General features: G+C 37.3%; 1 protein-coding gene across 2 annotated transcripts; it reads right to left on the bottom strand.

Annotated features, from left to right (window-relative positions):
* Window positions 1-14,850: 14,850 nt before the first annotated feature.
* On the bottom strand, window positions 14,851-19,747 carry ARL14 (ARF like GTPase 14). Of its 2 annotated transcripts, XM_087872540.1 has the most exons (3): window positions 19,368-19,747; window positions 16,486-19,280; window positions 14,851-15,737 (listed from the first exon to the last, which is right to left on the bottom strand). In XM_087872540.1, exon 3 carries the CDS (start codon window positions 15,675-15,677, stop codon window positions 15,099-15,101), a length of 579 nt encoding a protein of 192 aa, XP_087728666.1. In that variant the 5' UTR covers window positions 15,678-15,737; window positions 16,486-19,280; window positions 19,368-19,747; the 3' UTR covers window positions 14,851-15,098. The 2 variants fall into 2 exon arrangements, with proteins under 2 accessions (XP_087728666.1, XP_034294978.1); XM_034439087.3 differs by lacking the exon at window positions 16,486-19,280 and having other exon boundaries at window positions 19,368-19,746.
* Window positions 19,748-24,157: the final 4,410 nt, after the last annotated feature.

The raw sequence follows: 24,157 nt of genomic DNA, 5'->3' as shown, positions 1-24,157 counted from the left end.
TTTTAGTTCTACGATAGAAATATATTAGGGCATTTCCAATATAACATTATTAAATAAAGTATGTATAGTTTTTTCTGTTGAACATTTTGTTTTCTGTTTAGTTTTCTAAACTAATTCTTAGAATAGCTCTGCATGTCAGCCATATATTTGTCACATAGAAATAATGTAATAATATAGACCAGTCCAACCCAATCTATAGGATGTGTCTCTTTGTAAAACATCCATCCAGAGCCTCTTTGGTAGAAAGCTTTTTTCAGAGAGCCAATAGCAAGCATCGGCTAGAAGGCATGCAAGAAAAAAAGTACTTTGACTTCAGCCTACTCAGCCGTAACACAAAGAACTTTGTTTTCCTCTACTTAGCCATACATTATTTATAATGTGTCTGAATTAAGGATTACTTTACAACTTACTGTTAATATATACATTCTAATTAAACATGTTTACATCTCTGGAATTAATAAATCGCTGTGTTACTATTTGTGCAGTTTTATCATTGACTTAATTTTGGATGTAAGTAACATCTATTAAAATCTGGAAATTCCAATGCAAGGTGGAAGAACTAAAGGCTTCTATGCAAGATTTTTATTCTCACATTTTTCCAGTTTTGACAGAGGGAGAGAGAAACTTGTATCATTGTATCCATAGAGAAGCTAGTTGAAAAATAATTGTACTGTTATATTTAAAAACAATCTAAAATTCAGTTTTAGCAACAATAGCAACAATATTTAAATAATAAATATAATATATATATATCTTTAATAAATAATATGTATTAATATAAATTTAAATGCTAATTAATATTTAAATAGTATTTAAATAATACATAGAAGTAAATATTTTGGCCTTTCTAAACATTCATGTATAAAATGATAGCCTTCTGTATGTGTACACAAACATCTAATTGACAATAATTTCTAATGATCAGACAATTACCTTTTGCTAATATTGTTATTTTCAATGTGTTATTAGCTGTCCTGAGTCATATTTGCAAGATTGGCAGCCATATAAATCGATTGATTAAATAAAAAACCTCTCATAAGCACATAATTATACATATATCAATACTATCTTATATTCTTGTCATTCCAGAACTATATAATAAGTTGGTAAATTGTGATTGCAAAAGATTTAAAAAGAACATCTTAATTCAAACAATGCAAAATGGGGGTAAAATCACATGAATATGACCACTATCTTGACTTTTTTACTCGTCTATGGATACTCCTGATGCAGAAAATAATGTAATTGAATTTCACAGTATTAATCAGAATGTATAATAAATCCAAACTATTTTATTATTTTGTAGCCTGTGCTATTATACTATGAATGCAAAACAACCAAGCATATCACGTCTTTACCAATTCAGTACAAAACATTTACCATTTTAACTGTGTAAATGATCTTTAGAACCAAGAAGTTTAATAATTTTGGGTAATATTGCAGCTGTTACATACCTAGCTGCCAGTGAAATAGAAAATTTGCCTGTGGAAGAAATTAAAGCATTGAAATATATTAATGGCCACCTCTTTCTAGTTCTACTGAGAGTTTTTGTGGCATGCAGGCTTAATGGTTTCATTTATATTCCTTTTCAATTGAGTACTCAAGACAATAAAATTAAAAATCCAAAAATATTTGTCTCACCTGGAAGTCATTTCACCAATAAAAAGCAACCACTAAAACCAATGTTCTAAGAAGAAAATAAAAAAGGAAATTAAACCTAATACTAAAATTAACAATTAAAAGATATATGACTACAAATTTTCTAAACATCAGAAGAGTCAGTCAAAGACGATTCCTGAAGAAATGTATTCATTAACTCAGCAGCAACAGAAAAGAACAGTGTGAGATGGGTGAATCTCTTAACAAAGGGGGATCTTCAAAAGGGGCTCTTGCAAACCAAAATGATCAGACAGATTTCTAAACCAGTTTATTGGACCTATACTGGTAGTCCTCCAATTACAAACACAATTGGGGAAAACTTCCATCACTAAGTGATACGGTCTTTATATCCTAATATATCCAATTTTAAGACTGTTTTGCCATAGTCATTTAGTAAATCATTGGCTGTTGAGCAAAACAGACAATCAAGTGAATCCAGATTCCCCCCATTGACTTTATTGGAAAGCCTCTGGGAAAATTGCAAATGGTGAAACAGGATGCTGCAATGGTAAATATATGCTAGTTTCCAGGCACTCAAATATCAATCACGGGATTTGTGATGGCAATAATTGTGAGGACCAATTGCAAGTCACTCAGAATAACTTTATTGTCACTTCGAATATATGCTAATCAACATACATTAAAATGAAATTTTGTTGCATACAGCTCTCAAAAGGCCACCACCTCCAATATACACTACATAAACATGACAAAATAAAATAAATAAATACAAAATTATGTATATATCCACATATATGACCCAGAGAAATAATACAGTCTAGTTTGGATGTATACATATACATGATGAGAAAAACAAATCTTGTAAGTTTACCAGATGATGACATAGGAAACAAAGTTGTACAGAATCTGGCAGTCCTGCTAGAAATACTTTGAAACTTCCTCCCAGAGGAGAGCAACAGAAACAAACTGTAAAGTGGGTGTGGGAGGGGTCTCTAACAATGCTTTGAGCTCTTAAGCACATAGTGCTTATAACAATATCCTTTATAACAGGAAGCGAGTTTCCTAATAATCTCAGCTGTCCTTACCACTCTCTGTATGGACTTTCTATCTGAGGCATTGCTGCCACCAAACCAAACAGTGATGCAGTTTGTTAAAACACTCTCAATTGTGCCTCTAAAAAGTGGCCAGGACACAAGGAGAAAGATGTGCTCTCTTCATCTGACATAGGAAATGCAGACGCTGGTTTGCACGCTTCACTAAGGATGATGTGCGGAGAGACCAGTTCATATTTATTTATTTATTTATTTATTTATTTATTTATTTATTTATTTATTTATTTATTTATTTATTTATTTATTTATTGGTTTGATTTACATGCCGCCCTTCTCCGGAGACTCAGGGCGGCTTACAATGTGTTAAGCAATAGCATTCATACTTTTGTATATACCTGCTTAGTAGGGCTTTCGGGGCCCTCTAAGCGGTGTTCTTTTTTATAGAGTCAGTTTTTAATAAAGTCAGTTTATTGCCCCCATAATCCGGGTCCTCATTTACCTACTTCAGAAGGATGGAAGGCTGAGTCAACCTTGAACCTGGTGAGATTTGAACTCACAGTAATTGCAGGCAGCTGGCAGCTAAGTGCTATTTAACAGCACTTTAGTCCGCTGCTCCACCAAGGCTCATTATAGTTAGTTATCTGCACCCCCAGATACTTAATACTGTTGACCACCTTTCCAGCTGGATCTGTCTATGCTCTATTCAACATCACTGCAACTTTGAGCAGTCATTAAGCAAATATTCATAAGGTGAGCACTTCCTGGAAGGAAGTTTGATCATTTTTGGGAGTCAATACTAGGCAATAATTCCCAGTCTCAATTCCAACCAAGAACTTTTTAATTTTTCCCTACCAGCTTCACAGTTGAACTACAAGACCAGATTCTGACAACTGCGCTGGGAATGGAAACCAGAGATACATTTAGCATATATTTTATGCAAATGGTTAATATTTATTTGTATTTGGATTTTCATACAGTCTTGAAGCAAAGTTTGCTTAACCATGGTCTGTTGAATCATGCTGAATCAACAATAAGCAAGCCACATTGTGGCATAGGACAAAACATTAGCCTATTCTTAGTTTCTTATGTATGCATTTATTTTAAGGACTTATTATTAAAAGAAATCGCCAAATCGCCAAAATGTACTATGTTTGGTTAAACATAGCACATATGCCGTGAGCAGTAAACAAAGTTTTGAAGTGGACTTTCATTTTCTTTCTCAAGTCACTGGTCACAAGCTATCATGGCACTGATAAAATTATGTTGCTGCAAATGTGAATTGAGACAGAAAAATGATCAGGGAGCAACCGATGGCTGTGAATTTGCTATTCGGCAGGAAAAGCAAGTCCAGGAAAATTTCAGGAAAATAATGTCTACTTTTTGTTTGAATTATTTATACAGGTTTGAGGAGTGCTTTAGTTACCATGATCATCAGCATCAACAGTTGCTATCACTATATATAACAGGATAGGATAGGGTAGGGTAGGGTAGGGTAGGGTAGGGTAGGGTAGGGTAGAATAGAATAGAATAGAATAGAATAGAATAGAATAGAATAGAATAGAATAGAATAGAATAGAATAGAATAGAATAGAATAGAATAGAATTCTTTATTGGCCGAGTGTGATTGGACATACAACGAATTTTTCTTCAGTGCATAAGCTCTCAGTGTACATAAAAGATATAAGTGATAAATATCTTTACCCAGAAAAAGCTATACAGGTTGTTTTGAGTTTTGTTCCTTCTCCCTCCCTCCAATATTACAGGAGTGGATTACTCAGCTTGGTGAGTCATATTGGTAAAGACTGTAATGATTATTTGCTACACTTCAGCTTTGATGAGTACTTCCAATATTTACCAATCTCCTTTCATTTTTTCGTTCTAAATTCTATGGCATGCTGACCGTAGCCCTACATGAGGCAGTTTCTCAGCCTGGTTCTCTCCACTCCTTCTGCTTACCTCAGTGCTACACTGTGGTCAATTCTTGAACTTCTGTGATTCTTGTTTTCTTAAGAAAAACATTCTATGCAAAGGTGTTGCAGAGAAAGGAAAAAAAAACTTTTCTTTAGTATTCTGCAGTTACAAGTACGGTAGATTTCATGTACTTGAAAATTCTTACTGGTTTTGTTACCATTGTTTTTTATTTAATCAATTCTTTTGTCTGTCCTGCTATAGGGTACTACTATCTCCAGAAAATGATCTATCATATTATCATTTCAGCAATATAACTAGCAAGCATGCAAATAAAATAAAATATAAAAAAAGCAAATGAATAAAGAATAGTACATGTTTAAAAGCCTGACTGGAAAAAAAAATGGTATTCTCATCATCTTGCAGGTATTAAGCATGATTAAAATCAAGTGATACTTTGAAGGCTGAGTTTGGCTTTTAAGCAGTGGTGAAATGTAAAATTTGTTACTATCGGTTCTGTGGGTGTAGTTTGATGGGGGGGGTAATGTGACTGGGTGGGCGTGGCCAACCTTTTTTTTTTACTTTTTTAAAGCATTTTTTTACAATCTATTCGGGCAAATAGGTTGTAAAAGAATGCTTTTAAAAGGTAAAAGAAAGGCTCTGATGATCACAGCTGTGGTGTGCGATCGTCAGAGCCTTTTTTTTACCTTTTAAAAGCAGGAAGTAATGACACCCCGGTGGGTGGGCGGAGCCTCACGCCGCCATCGCTACCGGTTCTCTGAACCACCTGCCACAATCGCTACTGGATCACCTGATCGGTCTGAACCAGGTGCATTTCACCCCTGCTTTTAAGCCATATATTTAGCATCTCTAAGAAAATTCCAATTATTTGAACAGGGACTCCTGCAACAAATTTTGTAGAGGACGCAACTGTTTTTCAGAAACAGCAGATGATAATATAGTTAGTCCTTGACTTACGACCACAATTGAGCCCAACATTTCTGCTGCTAAGTGAAACAGTTGTTAAGTGAGTTTTGCCCTATTTTACAACCTTTCTTGACCCAGTTGCTAAGTGAATCACTGCAGTTGTTAAATTAGTAACACAATTGTCTTTGCTTGTCAGAAAGTTGTAAAAGGCAATCACATAATTCCTGGCACACCGCAACCATCATAAATATGAACCAGTTGCTAAGTATTTGAATTTTGATCACATGACCATGCGGTTGTTGCAAAGGTTGTAAGAGTGAAAACCAGTCATAAGTCACTTTTTTCAGTGCTGTTGTAACTTCAAACAGTCACTAAAGGAATGGTTGTAAGTCAAGAACTATCTGCATCTAGCAAAATTTGATCTTGGAAAACAGTGGGGTTGGACATAGAAAGTGGTTGAGGTGAAAAACCACCAGACAGAATAACAGAGTTGGAAGGGACCTTGGAGGTCTTCTAGTCCAACCCCCTGCTCAGAAGGAAGCCCTATATCATTTCAGACAAATGGTTGTCTAATCTCTTCTTAAAAACTTCCAGTGTTGGAGCATTTACGACTTCTAGAGGCAAGTTGTTCCACTGATTAATTGTTCTAACCGTCAGGAAATTTCTCGATAGTTCTAGGTTGCTTCTCTCCTTGGTTAGTTCCCATCCATTGCTTCTTGTGCTTTGGACAATAGACTTGACTCCATCTTTATAACAACTCCTTAGATATTGGAACATTGGTATCATGTCACTCCTAGACCTTCTTTTCATTAAATTAATATAAACAGACTGTAGATTGGACTGGGAAGTTCTAAAATGTTTCTGGAAGAAGATGATAACAAAGCACTTTTTCTATTTTTGCAACAAAAGCAAGATCATTTGGACACTAGGGGTTATCCCTGATCAGAGGAAATCTAAATATACCTATTATTTTTCTAAATAATCACTGAAATTCAAATTAATTTTGAAACAAGCAGTACCATTTCATTTGTCTGATGTTTGAATTAATAGAAATAATTTCTCAGTGTATCTTGTAGAGTATATTTTCAATAATCACTAAAATTATTATTTTTTTTAAAAAAGGACCAATTAAAGTTCCATCTTTTTAAACTTATTGGGTTTTGTTTTGTTTTTTTGCTTGTTTCTAACAGTGAATTTAATGGACCACCAGATGGTGCTCTTTTGAAAGGCTTTAACTGTCAAGTATCTTTGTATGCTAAATTGTAATATTGTAGTGAATGTGTTTTCTGGACATAGAAATTTATGTGGACAAAGTAGAATTGATGATGCCCTAGAGGAAGGCATTGGAAGATATTTGAATGTGTAATTTTGTTGTTCTTGTTATTAAAGGGATTTTAAGCACCCCATTAAGGCTATCAAATGATGTTTTAAGAGATGGAATGATATATGCTGGAAAAGAGCACAGCTGGTTGGAACCCAAAACAGGAATGAATATTGTGCTGGAATTGAAGTCTCCCCTGGGCTTTCTAAATCCTTTCCCTATATTCCAAATATCTCTTATGCTCCATCAGAGTCTTCAGGATATGCTTTGATCCCAACTATATTAATATAATTTTCTTTCAGTTTTGAGCCAGGCTGTAGTTCTCATTACTTCTAACTTCACAATGGAAAGTATCTTAAATGGGGCACCAAAGAATACACCACTGGCCAGCTGAATAATAAAACAAAACAGGATCCAATCACTGTCCTACTTCCCAAGATTACCATTGGATGCTTTTTAAAATTGAGGTCCAGTTTGGTCTAGTCTAGTGATTAAGACATCAGGCTAGAAACTGGGAGCTTGAGAGTTTTAATCTTGTCATGAGACATGAGAGCCGGCTGGTGACTTTGGGCCAGTCACTCTCTCAGCCTAACTCATCACACAGAGTTGTTGTGGGGAAAATAAGAGGAGGAAAATTTGCCATCTTGGGTTATCTATAATCATAATAAAGGCATGATAAAAATAAATAAATAAAAACATCTATGCATTCATAATTGGGTGCTTAATTTAAAACATCAGAGATATAACGGCACCATGCTTTCTCTACTGAGAATGGGAAGAGTCAGAAGCAGTGATGGGTTGCCCCCGGTTCGCACCGGTTCTATAGAACTGGTAATAAAACTGGCGGGAGGCTCCGCCCACCGACCCCGATGTCATCAAAATGCTTCTGCGCTTGTGCAGAAGAGCGTGTGCGCAGCCCCACTGTGAACTGGTAGTAAAGGTAAGTAGAACCCACCCCTGGTCAGAAGCCAGGATGAGGCAAGATTTCCTACAGTCAAGAAGCTTCCTTGTCCTCATGTTTTGTAGAACTCCGACCTTCTAATGGAAACTGGATGCAGAGTGTGTCTTGGTAAACCATGGCCAAGTCCCAACAAAATTAACTCAATTAATTGGCAAAGAGAATCAAGACCATGAAACCAGTCCTGGGACTTCCTCTCTTCCTCACTCAAAGCAGTGACACAAAATGTGACATTTTATCTTCTAACCGATAGAACAATTCAGGTTTGCTTGAAATTGAAAACTATTCACATTTGGAAGTTCTCTTCATAGGTTTTAGTGCCTATTTAATGTTCTTTTAATTGCCATTTCAGAGATGGAGATGATATCACTGCAGAGATGCCAATTTGTACAGTGTGTCCATGTAATCTCAATCAGTCCAAAAGCCTTGGTGCTCTCTTAGGTTGGGTATATCGTGGCCAGAGTGTGACTAGTCCAAAAACCTGGTTTGGTTTCTGAATTGCTGCTTTTCTGCAGACATTTTCTGCAAGAGCTCCTCTTTATGGAAAATCCCCTTCCAACAGACAGAAGATTTGTGCTCCTGCTTCTAGTGGGAGCTTTGGAAAATGTGACTTCAGGAACTGAGATGTGAATAGTCAGAAGCTAGGATGTAGCCATAGATTCTGATGCTAAACTTTGCTATGCTTTACAGCAGAGGTCTTCAAACTTGGCAGTTTTAAGACTTGTGGACTTCAACTCCTAGAATTCTGGAAATTGAAGTCCACAAGTCTTAAAGCTGCCAAGTTTGAAGACCTCTGCTTTACAGGCTGACAAACTCACATTATTATGCTGGATTTTGATTATTTGAGTATTATATTATTAATATACTATTTTATTGCTTGTGAATTGCTAAGAGTTGAAATAATTGAAACAACATAAAAGCATTTCTGATAAATAATGAATAACATCTGAGAATATTTTCAAAATCAGTAGATCAACGTTTGTCTTACGCAATAAAACCATAAATGTCAAAGCTCTTAACTTTAATCATACCACATATTATAATGTTGAAGTTATAAAATGCCTATCAGATGATATCGGACATTTTCTGCAAAAAGCAAAAAAAACTATTTTTTATGGCAAAAAAGCTTTTATGAATTGCAGTTCTCTTCACTGGATGCATGGATTATTATCCAGAGAGTTGATAAAGTCCTAGTTAACATATATGTTAGTATGTTGGGTGATTACAGCCACTGTAATTTGAAAACCAAGTTTCATGGCTTAGTTAGTTTAGTAATGGTTTATGTAACAAAGCAGGATTTTAAATGCACGGGCCTATTCTAGGTTGGTAGTAGGGATTATAAGAGAGTAAAACTGAATGTTGGAACCACTGGTTAGTCCCACTTGATAAAAAGTGCCCATGAAAGAGACCTAAAACAAGATGGATTTTCAACATCAGCAAGTCTTGCATGCCCAATTAGCAAAAGAAAGCTCAGGACCACATAGGTTGGAAACATGCAGAAGAGGCCTTCATCCTGCAATGGATAGACAACGGCTAAAATTATGATGATGATGATGAGTGGTTAGTCATACAATAAAAACGTGACACAGGCATGCTTATATGGACAGCCTAATTAACATATGCCATGTGATCAGAGCACAAGGTCACATATATGTCAATCACATTTTAATATGCAAGTTGTAAGATTGAAGACAACATCTTCGAATCTCGCTGTTTGAGGAAGTTGCATAGCATTCTCAGAGACTCTTTCCCATCTTGCTTACAATCTTTTTGGACTGTTGCCTTCTGGCAGAAGGTACAGAACAATTAAAACTCGGACCGCATGTTTTCTGAATAGTTTTATCCCAGAGCTATAATTGCACTCAACAATGAACTAAAGGGCCACCATCAGTGAGCTCTTGGATAGCATTACTTGGTCTGTTGTGTGGATGTTTGGGTGGTTTAGGGGCGGGGAATTTGTGGTGGGTAGATGGGGTGTTTGGGGATTGTTATGTGTGTTGGACCTGGTCTTTGGGTATTAAGTGAATTTCGTTGTATGGGTATACTGTGTATATATGTACAATGACAAGTTATTATTATTATAATAGGAAATATAGGAGTGTGGGATTTTTAAAAAATAACTAAAGAGTGCAGCAGTGAAGACTTGATTAATTCTTGTCTCAGCTTTTGCTCTAAGGACTTCTTTCCTTTTTGAAGCCAGATTTGATTTGGAGAGGAAGAGAACTCCTTGCACAACCAATAGGTAGGAAAAAGGTGGAAAATAAAATGAGAGTTTGGTGCTATGTGTGGGTTTTTTTTTTGTTTTGTTATTAAAATACCTTATTCATCTAAAAAGAAGATGATCTTGGATTCATGGAACAAAAAAGAAAGAGAAGGGGAGGGAACTGAGGCAAGATAAGAGGGAAAAACACAGCAGAAAAAAAATTATGCCAGAAGTTACATTGAAAAATGAAGAGATGAGTACAGAGCAATGTCTATTAAATTATTGTTCAATTGTAGAAATGTATTAAAACCAGTGGAGGATGAAATCACAACTGTTTTGTGTATTTAAGATTTCTACGGATATACACTTACTGTATAACATCATAATAGTCTGTAATGGATTTTTATTTATTTATTTATTTTGCAGGTGCTCCTTGGATTTATATATGACATTCCCATCTTTTTGAATTCCTTTTTCTTGCCAGTTCAGATGGGATTTACCTCCACGTAACCAATATTGATTGATCCATTCAGAACATTTTTTTTCTTTCTTCTTCCAGAATTGTGGAATCACAGACAGTTTATTTATACAGGGTATCCCAAAAGTCTCCGTTTATGTGTCTAATGTGAGTACACAGATGTATAAAAGAAAACAACACTGAAGTTATATATTTTGAGCTCAGTTTTAAAAATACAGCATAGATAAATTCATGTCACTTTAAAATTTGGAACCTAAAGTTAGCATGTGAATCAGATGCAGTGAAATCCTTAAGCCGTGTTTTATTATACTGGTTTTTCTATAGATATATTAATACATTCAGTGGTGGGCTGCCCCGGTTCGGACCGGTTCTATAGAACCAGTAGTAAAACCGGTGGGAGGCTCCACCCACCGACCCTGACATCATCTGGACGCTTCTGCACATGTGCGCGGCCCCATTGCAAACCGGTAGTAAAGGTAAGTAGCACCTACCCCTGAATACATTGCTACTTTTTAGTGGCTTTTTCAGGACATATGGAGTTTTAAATATATATATATATTTAACTCTTGCTGGCTGGTCAGTACAATCTTACATCTCTGACACTGGCCAAATTCTTCTTTGTTGTCTTTAAGAACTGAAGCCAAGTGTTGACTCAGGAACAACCCCTGGGTAAAATATTTAATGGCTTCCTATCTTTTCTTTTAAACAATAATGCAAAACCATGTTGTTGTTTCATTTTGTGCCTCTTTCTGTATTTTATTTATTCATTGATTCTTTTATTCATCAATTCAACATATCTCGCATGTGTGGTCTATGTACATAATGTAAAAGTTTCAGGTTTTTTTAAAAAAAAATTCAGAAAGATGTTGCTTTGTAATAAGACAGTTGTGAAAGGCCCAAGATATCTGACAATATTATTATCACACTCACAGTTGGAGCCAAGAAGGGTGACAGAGTCAGAGAGATTGTTGTGAAGTTCCTTTTAATATCTTTTGGAAAAGGAGAGGTGATATTTATCCCCTGGAAGTTGCTAGGTGACCTTTCTTAAATCTTGAAAATGGGTCAGAACCAGTTCTCCTTGCCTTTCTTCCAAGATGCTTTGATCTGGGGATCTGAATATGGAAAGGATGAAAAGATGCCTCTTTTAACCTAGTCTGTGGGGCAGAAGGAACTGACTTTCATCTCAGTATATTAGAAAACATTACAGGTGCCTTTCTCAGGAGATCAGATGGAAACATAGTCTCTTTGATTTGATTTTTTTCATCTATGACCCTCCAAATATTATTTTCAATCTCCAGTGTTATGGTGGCAACAGCATTTGCAGTGTTATAGCATCATGCCATAAGCTCCCCATGTGTGTGACATCACAATGCACATAGAAAAGGGTGGGGCTCATATTGCTGGCCAGTGGTAGAGTGTGCTGAGTGTTGAAGGTCTACAACCTTTGGAGATCCATTGTTTTCCACTCCTGGGGTGGGGGAAGAAAAAAAGATTCATCACCCCTTGTCAAAGCTTATTCAATGGGTTAAGGTTTCTATCATGAGTATGGATACACTGACATTTCTCTTTTTAATGTTGCCATAGCATTGCTTCATCACCATAGCAATCGCTTTTTGGATATCGTACATTTCCTTTAATCATACTTAACTCTTCCCCATCATAACATCCTCTGATATAATTTCCTCGGTTTAAATGATGGTTGGGCATATTGACATGATGATTAGCATTGTTAGTCAGAATTTTGAAATCTTTTTCAAAACTGATTAATATGACACCATAATTATAATACAACACATTAAAGCTCAGAAAATGTTATTTGTGCAGTAACTTTACGGGGCAAAGTAACCTGTAAGTGATATACATGTACCAAACAATTTTCACTTTCAAGTACTTTAAATGCATGCTATAACAGTTACTTTCAGTAATATAGGTGGGCTGGTGGTGGGTTGCTCCCCGGTTTGCACCGGTTCTATAGAACCGGTGGTAAAACCGGCAGGAGGCTCCACCCACCGACCCCGACATCATCAGAACACTTCTGCGCATGCGCAGAAGAGTGTGCGCACGTGTGCGGCCCGTTACAAACCGGTAGTAAAGGTAAGTAGAACCCACCCCTGAGGTGGGCCTTAACCTATCACTAGTCAATCCTACTCATTTCAGTTGGTTGTACAGTGGATCATCATATGAACAACCAAATTTTATGTCCTTTTTGCAATGGTTGTTAAGTGAATCGCCATGATAATTAAATAAATCTGAATCATTAAGCAAAGTCTGATGGCACTTAACCTACTATTGAAGAAGAGCTGGGGATCTTTCAGGCTCTAATGGCACTTATGATGTGGCTAGATTAAAGCCTTCGGGATGTTGAGTTGCTGATACTGCCATTCAGAAAAAGAAAATCTGAAGTTATACAAATTATAGTGGGAACATGGAGTGTAAGAAGCATGAAATGGAAAAGTTCAAGACAATAAAAGATAAAATGAAATGACTATGCACTGACATCTTAGGCATCAAAGAATTGAGATGGACAGGGGTTGGCTCAGATCACCCTGTTATTACTCAGGGGTGAAAAACAAAGAAGATATGAAGATGCTTTTATATTTAGGAAAGACATGGCAAGAATATTAATTGGTCACCATATAATCATTGCAGTCCTTTGACTGGAATGAGAAAAATTCAACCAAGGCAGACTTTTTACATTTGAACACATTAAAAATATGCAAACATAATAGATGTCTCTCTATAAGATACCTGTTCACAGGTATCCTCTTTATAGGTGCAAATGCTTTATTACCAATGATATTCTATGATAGTTAGAAACCAAGTGAAAGTGGAAATTTCATATTACTAATGCAAATGATTATTATACCTATTATGACTTATATGAAGCATCATGAAGCATTTTCCAACAAAGCAATGCATCAAACACTCATTACATTCTTCCAGTATAAAAGATGTTTCAAATTAACAATGTATTCTCCTGGCTAAGCAAAACCCAGGTTCTGATTCTGTACATTTTATACACATATCACTAAAAATGCAAGAAATGGAATGTATGTTTCTGAATGCGTTCCCTAGTAAAGACTTCAAACTGTTAAAAGACTCCTTTTATTTACTGCTGTGGTTTGTGTTCTTTGTGAACCTACCTTGCAGGAGAATTTCTTGTCCATTCGGACAAAATATCTCCGGTATCAATTAGTATTAATAATTAAAATTATTTAATAATTTTAAATTATTTTAATTGCTGTTTGTCTTTGTGCTTTTAATAGGCTGTACACCGCCCTGAGTCCATCGGAGAAGGGCGGTATAGAAATAAAATTATTATTATTATTATTAGTAGTGGTATTAAATGTTTTATACTAGATGAATTCTTAGAGAGAATTTGGATACTATTGAGTTATGAAAATTAAAGAAACATTATATTAAAGATTTTCTATGTGAAGTCTTTTCTGTTTTGTTTTGGAATATGATCAGTGGTGGGTTGCTCCTGGTTCACACCGGTTTGCAAGAACTGTTAGTAAAAATTTGTAGTAGTTCGGAGAACCGGTAATAACATTAGTTGGTCATGCCCCTGAACCGGTCCCCAGCCCGGTTGCCACTTGCTTACCCTGCCCACCTCATCAAAGGCTTTTTTTTTTACTTTTAAAAGCATTTTTTTCTACAACCTCTTCGGCCGAAAAAATGCTTTTAAAAGTTAAAAAAAAAAGCCTCTAATGATCGTGCGGCACAGCTGGGATCGTAAGAGGCTTTTAAAAGCATTTTTTTCTGCAACCTCTTCAGCCGATGAGGTTGTAGGGAAAAAAATGCCTTTAAAAGCTTCTGGCGATCCCAGCTGAGTTGCCTGATCGTCAGAGGCTTCTAAAAGTATTTTTTTCTGCAACCTCTTAAGGTTGTAGAAAAATGCTTTTAAAAGTAAAAAAAAAAAAAAAGTTGGCCATGCCCATCCAGTCACATTACCCCTCACCAAGCCACGCCCACAAAATAAGCCACACCCACAGAATCAGTAGTAAAAAAATTTAGAATCCACCCCTGGATATGATATAATTACTTTAGGCAGCTGTAAAACAAGGAAATAAAAAAGTAAACACCTTACCCTTTTGTGCACTTTACCTGGTTTAATTAAAATAAAACATATTTTTACAATTTATATATTATATTGAACATTTTATCTTTGTGTGGAAGACATGCTAGCATAAACTTTAGGGCAGAACTGCAAATCTATATTTTATTTGATTTTATAGTAATAGCATACTAATGACAAGTTGGGTTTTGTCTAATCATTTCCAATTACTTATTGCAGAAGCTTCAAAATTGTTACATTAATTATTGCATAATTGTTGGATGCAGAATGGATGACACGTACAGAAACACACACACACTTCCATAATCATTTATACTGTGGCTGACTTTATTCTTTTTGCAGTTTCATGCTTCAGATTTAATTATATTTCTTTCTGTACAGCAACAGAATATTTTTGAAGGCCAACAGACATGAGCAATTGGCCCGAACTCTATCACAAATGTTTCACTTTCATGAAAAAATAGGAAAACATATTACAGAATCTGACGGTTAATGAACAGGCTAATGTTCTACCCCAGCAATGAATTAATGATCCAGATTATGAAATGATAGTTTAAAGTTGTTTGAAAATTGCAAAGCCCTCTTGTTTAGATTTTATGCAAGATTTTGCAAATTTTGTCACTTTTTGGAATGCTTCTGAGAGTCCTTGTCCCGTAAGTGCACAACAAGGCTGTACATACCAGTTTCGGTTTTGGCAGTGCTTCTTCATGTTGAGTCTCTGAGTTATTTCTTCAGCACTCAGAGCTCCAGGAAGATCCTGCTTGTTTGCTAGTACAACCACAGGTACGTTTTTAATATTGTCATGTTTTAAAATAAGCTCCAGCTCTTTCTTTGATTCTTCCAAGTGCCGCTTGTTAGAGCTATCAACAACGTAGACCAAGCAATCCATGTCTTCCAAATAGTTGTCCCAAGCAGTCCTCATTTTCTGCTGACCTCCAACATCCCATATTGTTAAGGTCATATCTTTTGATGTTTTAATCATCTCCACATTAAAACCAATTGTTGGCTCTGTTAGGAAGACTTCATTACATTTTAGCTTGTATAGAAGCGTGGATTTCCCAGATGAATCTAGTCCAAACATTATAATCTGGGCTTCTTTGATTTTCAGTTGTGTAGAATTTATAAGCCCCATTTGTTAGTTGTGTTTGCTGTTCTTCTTATGGGTTTGGTGTCTGTCTCAGAGAAACAATGGCTGGTAAAAGAGGAAGCAACAGAAATATCAGGTTTCTGCTTTGTAATAAGAATAAGGTTGGGCATGTATTTGTTTTATGACTTTACCTGCAAACAGAATTTTACAGGCTATCTAAAGGCGGACTTATATTGACATAAAAAACAGAAGTTGATTAATGCCAAGGTACAATACATACAAAGGTTTTATTGTTTTGCTATGTGATATTTCTCTTTAGACATATTACTCTTAATATAAGGGTAAGTATAGTTTTTCACAATATTATAATACACATAGTCCTCAAATTACAACCACAATTAAGCCCAAAATTTCTGTTGCTAAGTGAGACAGTTGTTAAGTAAACTTTGCCCTATTTAACAAACTGTCTTGCCAGGGTTGTTAAGTGAATCACTGCAGTTGTTAAGTTAGTAACACAGTTGTTAAGTGAATCTGGCTTCTCCATTGACTTTGCTTATTAGGTTGGATAAGGTGATTGCATGACCCCAAAACATTGCAACCATAAATGTGAATTAGTTGCCAAGCATGTGAATTTTGATCATGTGACCATAGGGATGCTGCAACGGTCATAAGTGTGAAAAACGGTCACTTTTTTCAGTGCCGTTGTAACTTTGAACGGTCACTAGCAATAGCAATAGCACTTATGTTCTGTTCCCCAGGCATCTGGCTCCACTGGGAACAGACAGATAAACTCTAGCAAATAGGTTTTCATACAAATTGTTTATTAGGGTATCCTCAAGAATCACAGACTTACAATCGTGATGAGTCATGGTAAGTCATGGTGAGATTCATCCTTATTTCATAATCTGTCCCATTTCCTAGTGTAAAATGACAGTAGTTCTATCCCCCTGTTCAGAAAGCATGCTTCTCTCTTCTGTGGTAGTTCAAAATAGCCGGGTCTTTGTTCTGCACCCAGGCAGAGAGCCTCAGTGGCCAATCAGCCACACAGTAGTCATGGACTACATCTCCCATAATGCAATCTCTCTCTACATCTCCCACCATGCAATCTCTTAAGGAGACAGCTCTTAATTCTTAAGGTAACTAATTCACTTTAACTCACTATCTGAAACAGCACAACTTATATACCATTTCACAATGCTTTCCAGCTCTCTCTAAGCAGTTTACAGAGTCATCCTATTGCCCCCAACATTCTGGGTCCTCATTTTACCGACCTCGGAAGGATGGAAGACTGAGTCAACCTTGAGCCGGTGAGTCCCGAACTGCCAAACTGCTGGCAGCTGGTGATCACCAGAAGTAGCCTGCAGTACTACATTCTAACCACTGTGCCACCCCGGCTCTGTTGTAAGTCGAGAACTACCTGTGCAATATCCTTATTGAAGCACCCATTCTGTGACATTCTCTGCCCAGACTCCTATCATTGTCAGACCCTATTTTTCAAGCTTTCTTGATTTATTTTTTTACAGGCGCCAAATCATAATTGGTCATGCTTTTTTTCCTCAGTAGATGTTCAGTAACTGGACTGCATAGGAATGAAATAACTTATCATGCCCATTTAGTAAAGCAAAGATGTTCATCAGAGACTGACTTCTTTCTGAGGTTGAGGGCTGTGTGGGGGCAGTGCAAAAATCAAGATGTTGCCTCAGTCATGCAATTGAAGTTCTGGTTTTGCTACAATTCCTTCCCACTTTTTCACTTTTGATGTAGCAATAATAGTGATAAAAGTGACCCATTGTATCTCATTCAGTGGTGGGATTCAGATTTTTTACTACCGGTTCTGTGGGCGTGGCTTGGTGGGCATGGCTTGGTGGGCATGGCAGGGGTTACTGCAAAATCCCCATTTCCTCCTGATCAGCTGGGACTCGGGAGGCAGAGAATAGATGGGGATGGGGCCAGTCAGAGGTGGCATTTACCAGTTCTCCGAAATACTCAAACTTTCCACTACTGGTTCTCCAGAACTGGTCAGAACCTGCTGAATACCACTTCTGATCTCATTGTCCCTAAGAAAGCATTACAGGGAAGGAAAGGCTGTTAGAACATGTGAATTCGGCAGAAACATATATAGCTGCCCTTCTCAAGCACATGATTCTGGACGGCTCACGACATTAAAAACAGTTGAAAACACATGCAAATATTAAAATAAAACAAGAAATAAAAAAAACCAAGTTAGCTGGACAATCAGAAAAAGCATACTCAGCATAGCCTTGAAATGGGCTCCCTCCATTGCACACCCAATGTGATGGAATGTAGCAAGGAGATGGATTCCCAGGTGGGAGAGGGTACATTCCAGAAAAGTAAAGAGGCAATTTAGTTCAGATATTTTGTGTTAAGATGCTGGGTTTGTCAGCTGGAAAGCCGACAGCCCAGGCTCAATACCCAAGTGCCACATGATGGTTTGAGTTCCTGTCCTCGCCCCATCTCCGGATGGCCTCTGTCTCTCTCTCTCTCTGCCAGCTCCATTCCTTCTTCCCCCTCTGAGCTCTCAGGTTGCCTTGATCTGACCCTGACTCCCATGCCACCTTCTCCTCTGATTCGGCTGCTGGAGGGGCTGGCGGCGAACAAGCCACAGCACTAGCAGTTTAAAGGCATGCAAATGCAAGTAGATAAATAGGTACCACTTCTGGGTGACTTTCAGTGGGAAGCTAACATCACTCTGCAATGTCATGCTGGCCACATGAAATGTCTTCGGACAGCACTGGCTCAATGGCCTTGAAACGGAGATGAGCACTGCCCCCTATAGTCGGCAACGACAGCATAACAAAAATCCACAGGGACTCTTTTACCATTTTTTAAAATTTTGTAAAGACAGTGAAGATAGCCTCTCCTTAATTGTTCACAGAGTATATTTTAGATACAGATAGTAGAGCCCTCAGTCTGGCAAGATTTTATCTAGGAGTCATGTGATTGCCATTTGTGAGTTTCCCATTCAGCTTCTTACAAGCAACGTCTGGGGGAAGCCAGATTCGCTAACTGACCATGTGATTCTCTAAAGAACTTAAGTGATTTGCTTAACAACTATGGGAAAAAAAGGTTGTAAAAGCAGGTGTGACTCACTTAACAACCATCTTGCTTAGCACAATTTTTCCCATCTGTGATCGTAACACGAGGACTATCTGTAATGCTCCTCTCCCAACTAAGATAGGATCCTTCTTTTAAAAAAATTATTGGGGAAGGCATGGTTAGTAACTGGGAATCATGGTACATTGAATTGATTGCTTTAGAATACAATAACAGAATTGGAAGGGATCTTGAAGGTCTTCTAGTCCAACCCCCTGCTTAGGCAGGAAACTCTATCACCATTTCAGACAAATCGTTGTCTAATCTCTTCTTAAAAACTTCCAGTGTTGGAGCATTTACGACTTCTAGAGGCAAGTTGTTCCACTGATTAATTGTTCTAACTGTCAGGAAATTTCTCCTTAGTTCTAGGTTGCTTCTCTCCTTGATTAGTTTCCACCCATTGTTTCTTGTCCTGTCCTCGGGTGCTTTGGAGACTAGCTTGATTCCCTCTTCTTTGTGGTAATTGCTGAGATATTGGAACACTGCTTTCTTCCCAGCTCACCTTGTCTGATCATTTTCACCATTCATGTTTGTCTGAATAGTCAAATAACAGACAGGAATAGTATTAAGTAGATGAATAAGAAAGGTAATTCTAAAAAGGGTAGAAGAATTAAGGCTTACATGGATGATTCAGCTGAAGAGCACCTCACTCTAGTTATGAAGAAGATAGGGTGAAGGACGACCAGGTTCCAGAGGAGAATGTAGACATCAAGCACAGTTGAGACAAATGACTGAATAGAAAATCAAGGTAAACAATGCAAACCAGAAGTACGGGCAAAATGGGATAAGTCAACTAATATAGTCCAAAAGGAGTGGGCAGGAAAAGTTGAACAAGTTAATAAACAACTAACAGAATTGTACTCTCAGGTTTCAGAGGTTGCTTTGACTACTAGCATGTTTCTGACCCTGTAATGCACAGTGAGCAAGTTTTTGATGATAAAATATGTTGCAGACTTTGGACCTGAGCCGGCTGATGTACAGGATCAGAACAGAAGAAATAATTAGCTAATTAGAGGAATCTGACAAAATGTAAAAAAGTCTTCTTCTTTTGGATAGCTCGCCTCAAAACTTAATGCCAAGCTATCTGATTTAAAGCTTTTAGATTAAAGATGTGGAGCATGGCCATAGATTCAATCAGATCTAGGTTTAATTACATGCAAACACCAAGGGATATAATAAAGAAAATGCTTGGGTGAGAGACAGAATTTTGCAAAATGTTGATGGGCACGAACATTTAAATTAGGAAGGAGATAAAGTAATTTTTTTTCAAAATATTAGTCTAGTCATGCTTCAAAAAGGCAGAAATATTAGTCATGCTTCAAAAAGGAAAAGTGTTTAAGCCTTTAAAGCAGGGGTGTCAAACGCAATTTCATTGCGGGCCGCATCAGGGTTATGTTTGACCTCAGGGGGCGGGTGGGCATGGCCAGCTTGATATCACTAGTTTCAGGGGTGCCTGTGGTGGCCTGAGCCATCTGCCAGCAAAAATGAAGTTTTGTTTTCGCTAGCAGACGGCTGCAGGAGGTCGTTGCGACAAAAAATGGGACCTGGGAGGGCTGCGCGCAGTCTTCCCTTGCGCTGTTTTCACTGGCAGAGGCACCACGGACCAGTCCTTCGCTGTTTCCAGGGCAGCCCCGCAGGCCAGATCTAAGCACCTTGTGGGCCAGAACTGGCCCATGGGCCTTCAGTTTGACACCCCTGCTTTAAAGGAAGAATTACTTAAAAGCAAAATATGAAATTATGAAATGAACATTGTTTTTCAAGACATATTATTTTAATCATAAGAAGAGAAACTATTTCTATGTATCAAAACAAGAATATGAACTAATAGGGAATAATTTGATATTTGAAGAATTGGTATACTTCTGTAAGAAGACAATACAATGAAAGGATCTCTTGGTGTTTGGAATGTAGAGATTGGTTGATTGTTATAAAATAAATGTTTCATATTGTTTCAAGCTAGTTGGGAAATGAACAAAGTACAAAAAATGGCAAAACATTATACCGAAGTAATATAAGTACAAAATGATCTGAGAAGGGAGAAATCAGAGCTCAATGAAGCACTTCCTTAAACTAAACCAATTAGAGGGATTTCATTAATCCCCTGTTAATTATTGTTTATATGTGGCTTAAATTGGATGGGCGATGTGAATGTAGAGAGGATCTGGTTGCAGAAAGGATACGGGGAGAAAAATAAGTTTTAAAGGGGGGAAGATAAAGTTTTAATGAGGGGGAAGAAAAAATAAGTTTTAAAGAGTTTGCAAATTTAATTTCAAAGATTTTGACATCTTCCCAGTTATTTCTCCTCTGGCCACTTTAGAAATCTCAGCTGCAGAAAGGTGCAGATGTGATGAAAGCTTATTGTATAATTCTGTTCGAACGCAAGTGAATGGTAAATTTGCCTTTTCTTTTGAAGAAGGACAACTGTAAGCTGAGAGGATTTGGGGAAGTCACCAGATGGCAGAAAGAGGTAGCTGGTCTTGTAGTGAAGTGAAGGAATTCAGCCAAGAAGAGTCAAATTTGGTTAGAACCTGGATGTACAATCACCAGAAAAATCCCAGGGCTTTACCTTAAACTGAGAAATGCTGGAAGAAGACATTGGCAACTCCCCCCACCCTTTTTAATTGTTTCCATGAACATATGAACTGTGGGGGCACAGTGGTTAGAATGCAGTATTGCAGGCTACTTCTGCTGATTCCCTGCTGCCAGCAGTTTGGAAGTTCGAATCTCACCAGGCTGAAGGTTGACTCAGCCTTCCATCCTTCCGAAGTTGGTAAAATGAGGACTCAGATTGTTGGGAGCAAAATGCTGACTCTGTAAACTGCTTAGAGAGGACTGTAAAGCACTGTGAAGCGGTATACAAGTATGTGCTATTGCTATTACATTTACATATACTAGAAACTGAGCTCATGTGAGTCTTTACTTTAAGAGAGAAGAAAAAGGATTGACAGTTGGCGAGAGGAAAAAGAAAAGGAAAAAGGAGATTAAAAAAAATAAAGATTCTACTTTTGGGCTGCCAAAATTCGTGAGACATTAAATTTTTTGTATCTCTCTGCTGCTATTTAGTACTCTCTGTGAGGACACAGTGGCCTAGCAGTTAAGACACTGAGCTTGTCAACTAAAAGATTAGCAGTTTGAGACCCAAGTACTGTGTGATGGGGTGAGCTCCCGCTGCCTGCCCCAGCTCCTGCCAATCTAGCATTTTGAAAGCATGTAAATGCAAGTAGTAAATAGGTACCACTTCGGTGGGAAGTTAATAACATTCTGTGCACCTTCTTTGTATAGTCATGTTGGCCACATGACCACGGAAACGTCTTCAGACAATGCTGGCTCCTTCAGGTAGGAAATGGAGATGAGCATCATCCCTAGGGTCGGACAAAATTGGACAGGGGAAACCTTTACCTTTTTTTAGTGTACTCTATATTTTTGTAGCCCAGTTCTTGTAGTCCTCTGCACCTATATACACAATGGAGCTTGGCAAACACCAAAAGAAAAATTTGGGTTCCAGTGTCCCCAAAGGCAGGATCTACCTATTCCTGTGAATAATAATAATAATAATAATAATAATAATAATAATAATAATAATAATAATAATAATAAACCTGCTGTCTCTTTATCAATAGTCTTATATATATAGTCTCTTACTCCCTTTTTCTAGTGGACACATTGCTCTGGGTTGTTTTTCTTCCTTGATCATTATGACTGATTTTTTTTGGCATCTCTTTTAGATCTCCAGCAGATATTTAAAAGTTCAGTGAATTGAAATTGGGGCATTTGACTGCCTGCAGGTTGAGATTTGTTACATGGATCATATTTGCTTTCCAAAGAACAATTTAATAGTTATTTAAGGGCATATGAGTCATATATTATACCCAGGTAGTTGCCTTAAGCTGCAGGGTTTGAATATTAAGGCAACAATGAATGGTTAAGGAACTGTGTGCATGTTTAATAATTATTCTATTTTTATTGCTAAGACAGTGCCAAAATAACTTGGCCAAGTTTTAGTTTCGGTGATTGGATCTCTGCCTCAGGCAGCAAAATGTCTTGGGCACATCTTATTTATATTCTGGCACAGTCTTTCTTTGGTATCAAGCACACTTCTTTTTATATTCCCAGATATTTCAATTAATTGTAATCCTCAATGGAATTAGCTTTATGCTACTTTTCCTTGATGGTTACGCAGACTTGGCAGTTTTATGTAATGTTTATATTGCCAGCTTCCCTTTTATTCTATTTTCCTTTTAACATGTGTAACATGACACCACAAAGAATAAGCTATGTATACAGTAACAACACAAGTGTTTTTAGAATAAAGTTGTTGCAACAGCACACAAAATATTGCCTAATTCTGTGTTAAATTTGTTCGCCAGTGACTGAGGCTGCATCTGTATTTCTTACCCAACTGCTGGAATTAGCTGGCAACCATTTCTGGAAGACAGAAATGGATGACATCACCCTCCACTGAGGATGCTTTGATGGTGGGACGAGAATCTGTGGAGGTGACCTCATCCAGGCAAATAGTTACCAGTCAATTCTAATAACAAGTCAAGAGCTATGCATGGATGTAACCCTTTGACTTTTCTTTTTATTTAACTAAATTGGAATTATACTCTAAACCTGGTTTATGTTAAGTCTGATTAGATTTTTGTGGTTTAGTTTATCAAAAAAACACCCATCTCTGGACACTATATTTTGGCCACAAAATGGTTTCACCCTGTTTGGCTGATCCATGATTCTGCACGGCATTGTACAAATCTAGTAATTAAGTTAAATATATTGTATATACAATACATTTAACATGTATGTGTGTCTATGTCTATATATAAGTATATATACACACAAATAATCCAATTTAAAATGAAGTTTCATTCAGGTCTATAAAACTGATTGCCAGAGTTTTTTATGGTTGGTGCTTTTCCCATAGTTAATGAACTCCAGATGGCTTGGATTACCAACTTTCAAACTAACTAAGTATGATGGGGCTCTGTATATGTAATAGATGCAGCCTTACAAAAAGAAAGTGATGGTGCCCAAAGCCAAATCCTAAAAATGCAGCTTTTAAACCTTTAGACTATAGATTGTTTAAAATCATATTGGATTTTTAACTGGGATCATTGTCACCTTCTATTTGCAACCAGTGGTGTGTTTCAAAAGGTTTTACTACCAGTTCTGTGGGTGTGGCTTGGTGGGCATGGCATGGCTTGGTGGGCGTGGCAGGGGAAGAATACTGTAAAATCTCCATTCCCATCCCACTCCAGGGGAAGGATACTACAAACTCTCCATTCCCTCCACAGTCCAGGGGAAGGTTACTGCAAAATCCCCATTTCCTCCCAATCAGCTGGGACTTGGGAGGCAGAGAATAGACGGGGGCAGGGCCAGTCAGAATTTTTACTATCGGTTCTCCGAACTACACA

The sequence above is a fragment of the Pantherophis guttatus genome, chromosome 6 (genome assembly GCF_059756535.1).
Source record: "Pantherophis guttatus breed Tessera chromosome 6, ASM5975653v1, whole genome shotgun sequence".
In the NCBI taxonomy this organism is placed as follows: Eukaryota; Metazoa; Chordata; class Lepidosauria; order Squamata; family Colubridae; genus Pantherophis; species Pantherophis guttatus.
Note: the sequence above shows the minus strand (reverse complement) of the source record. Positions and strands in the feature narration are given on the sequence as shown.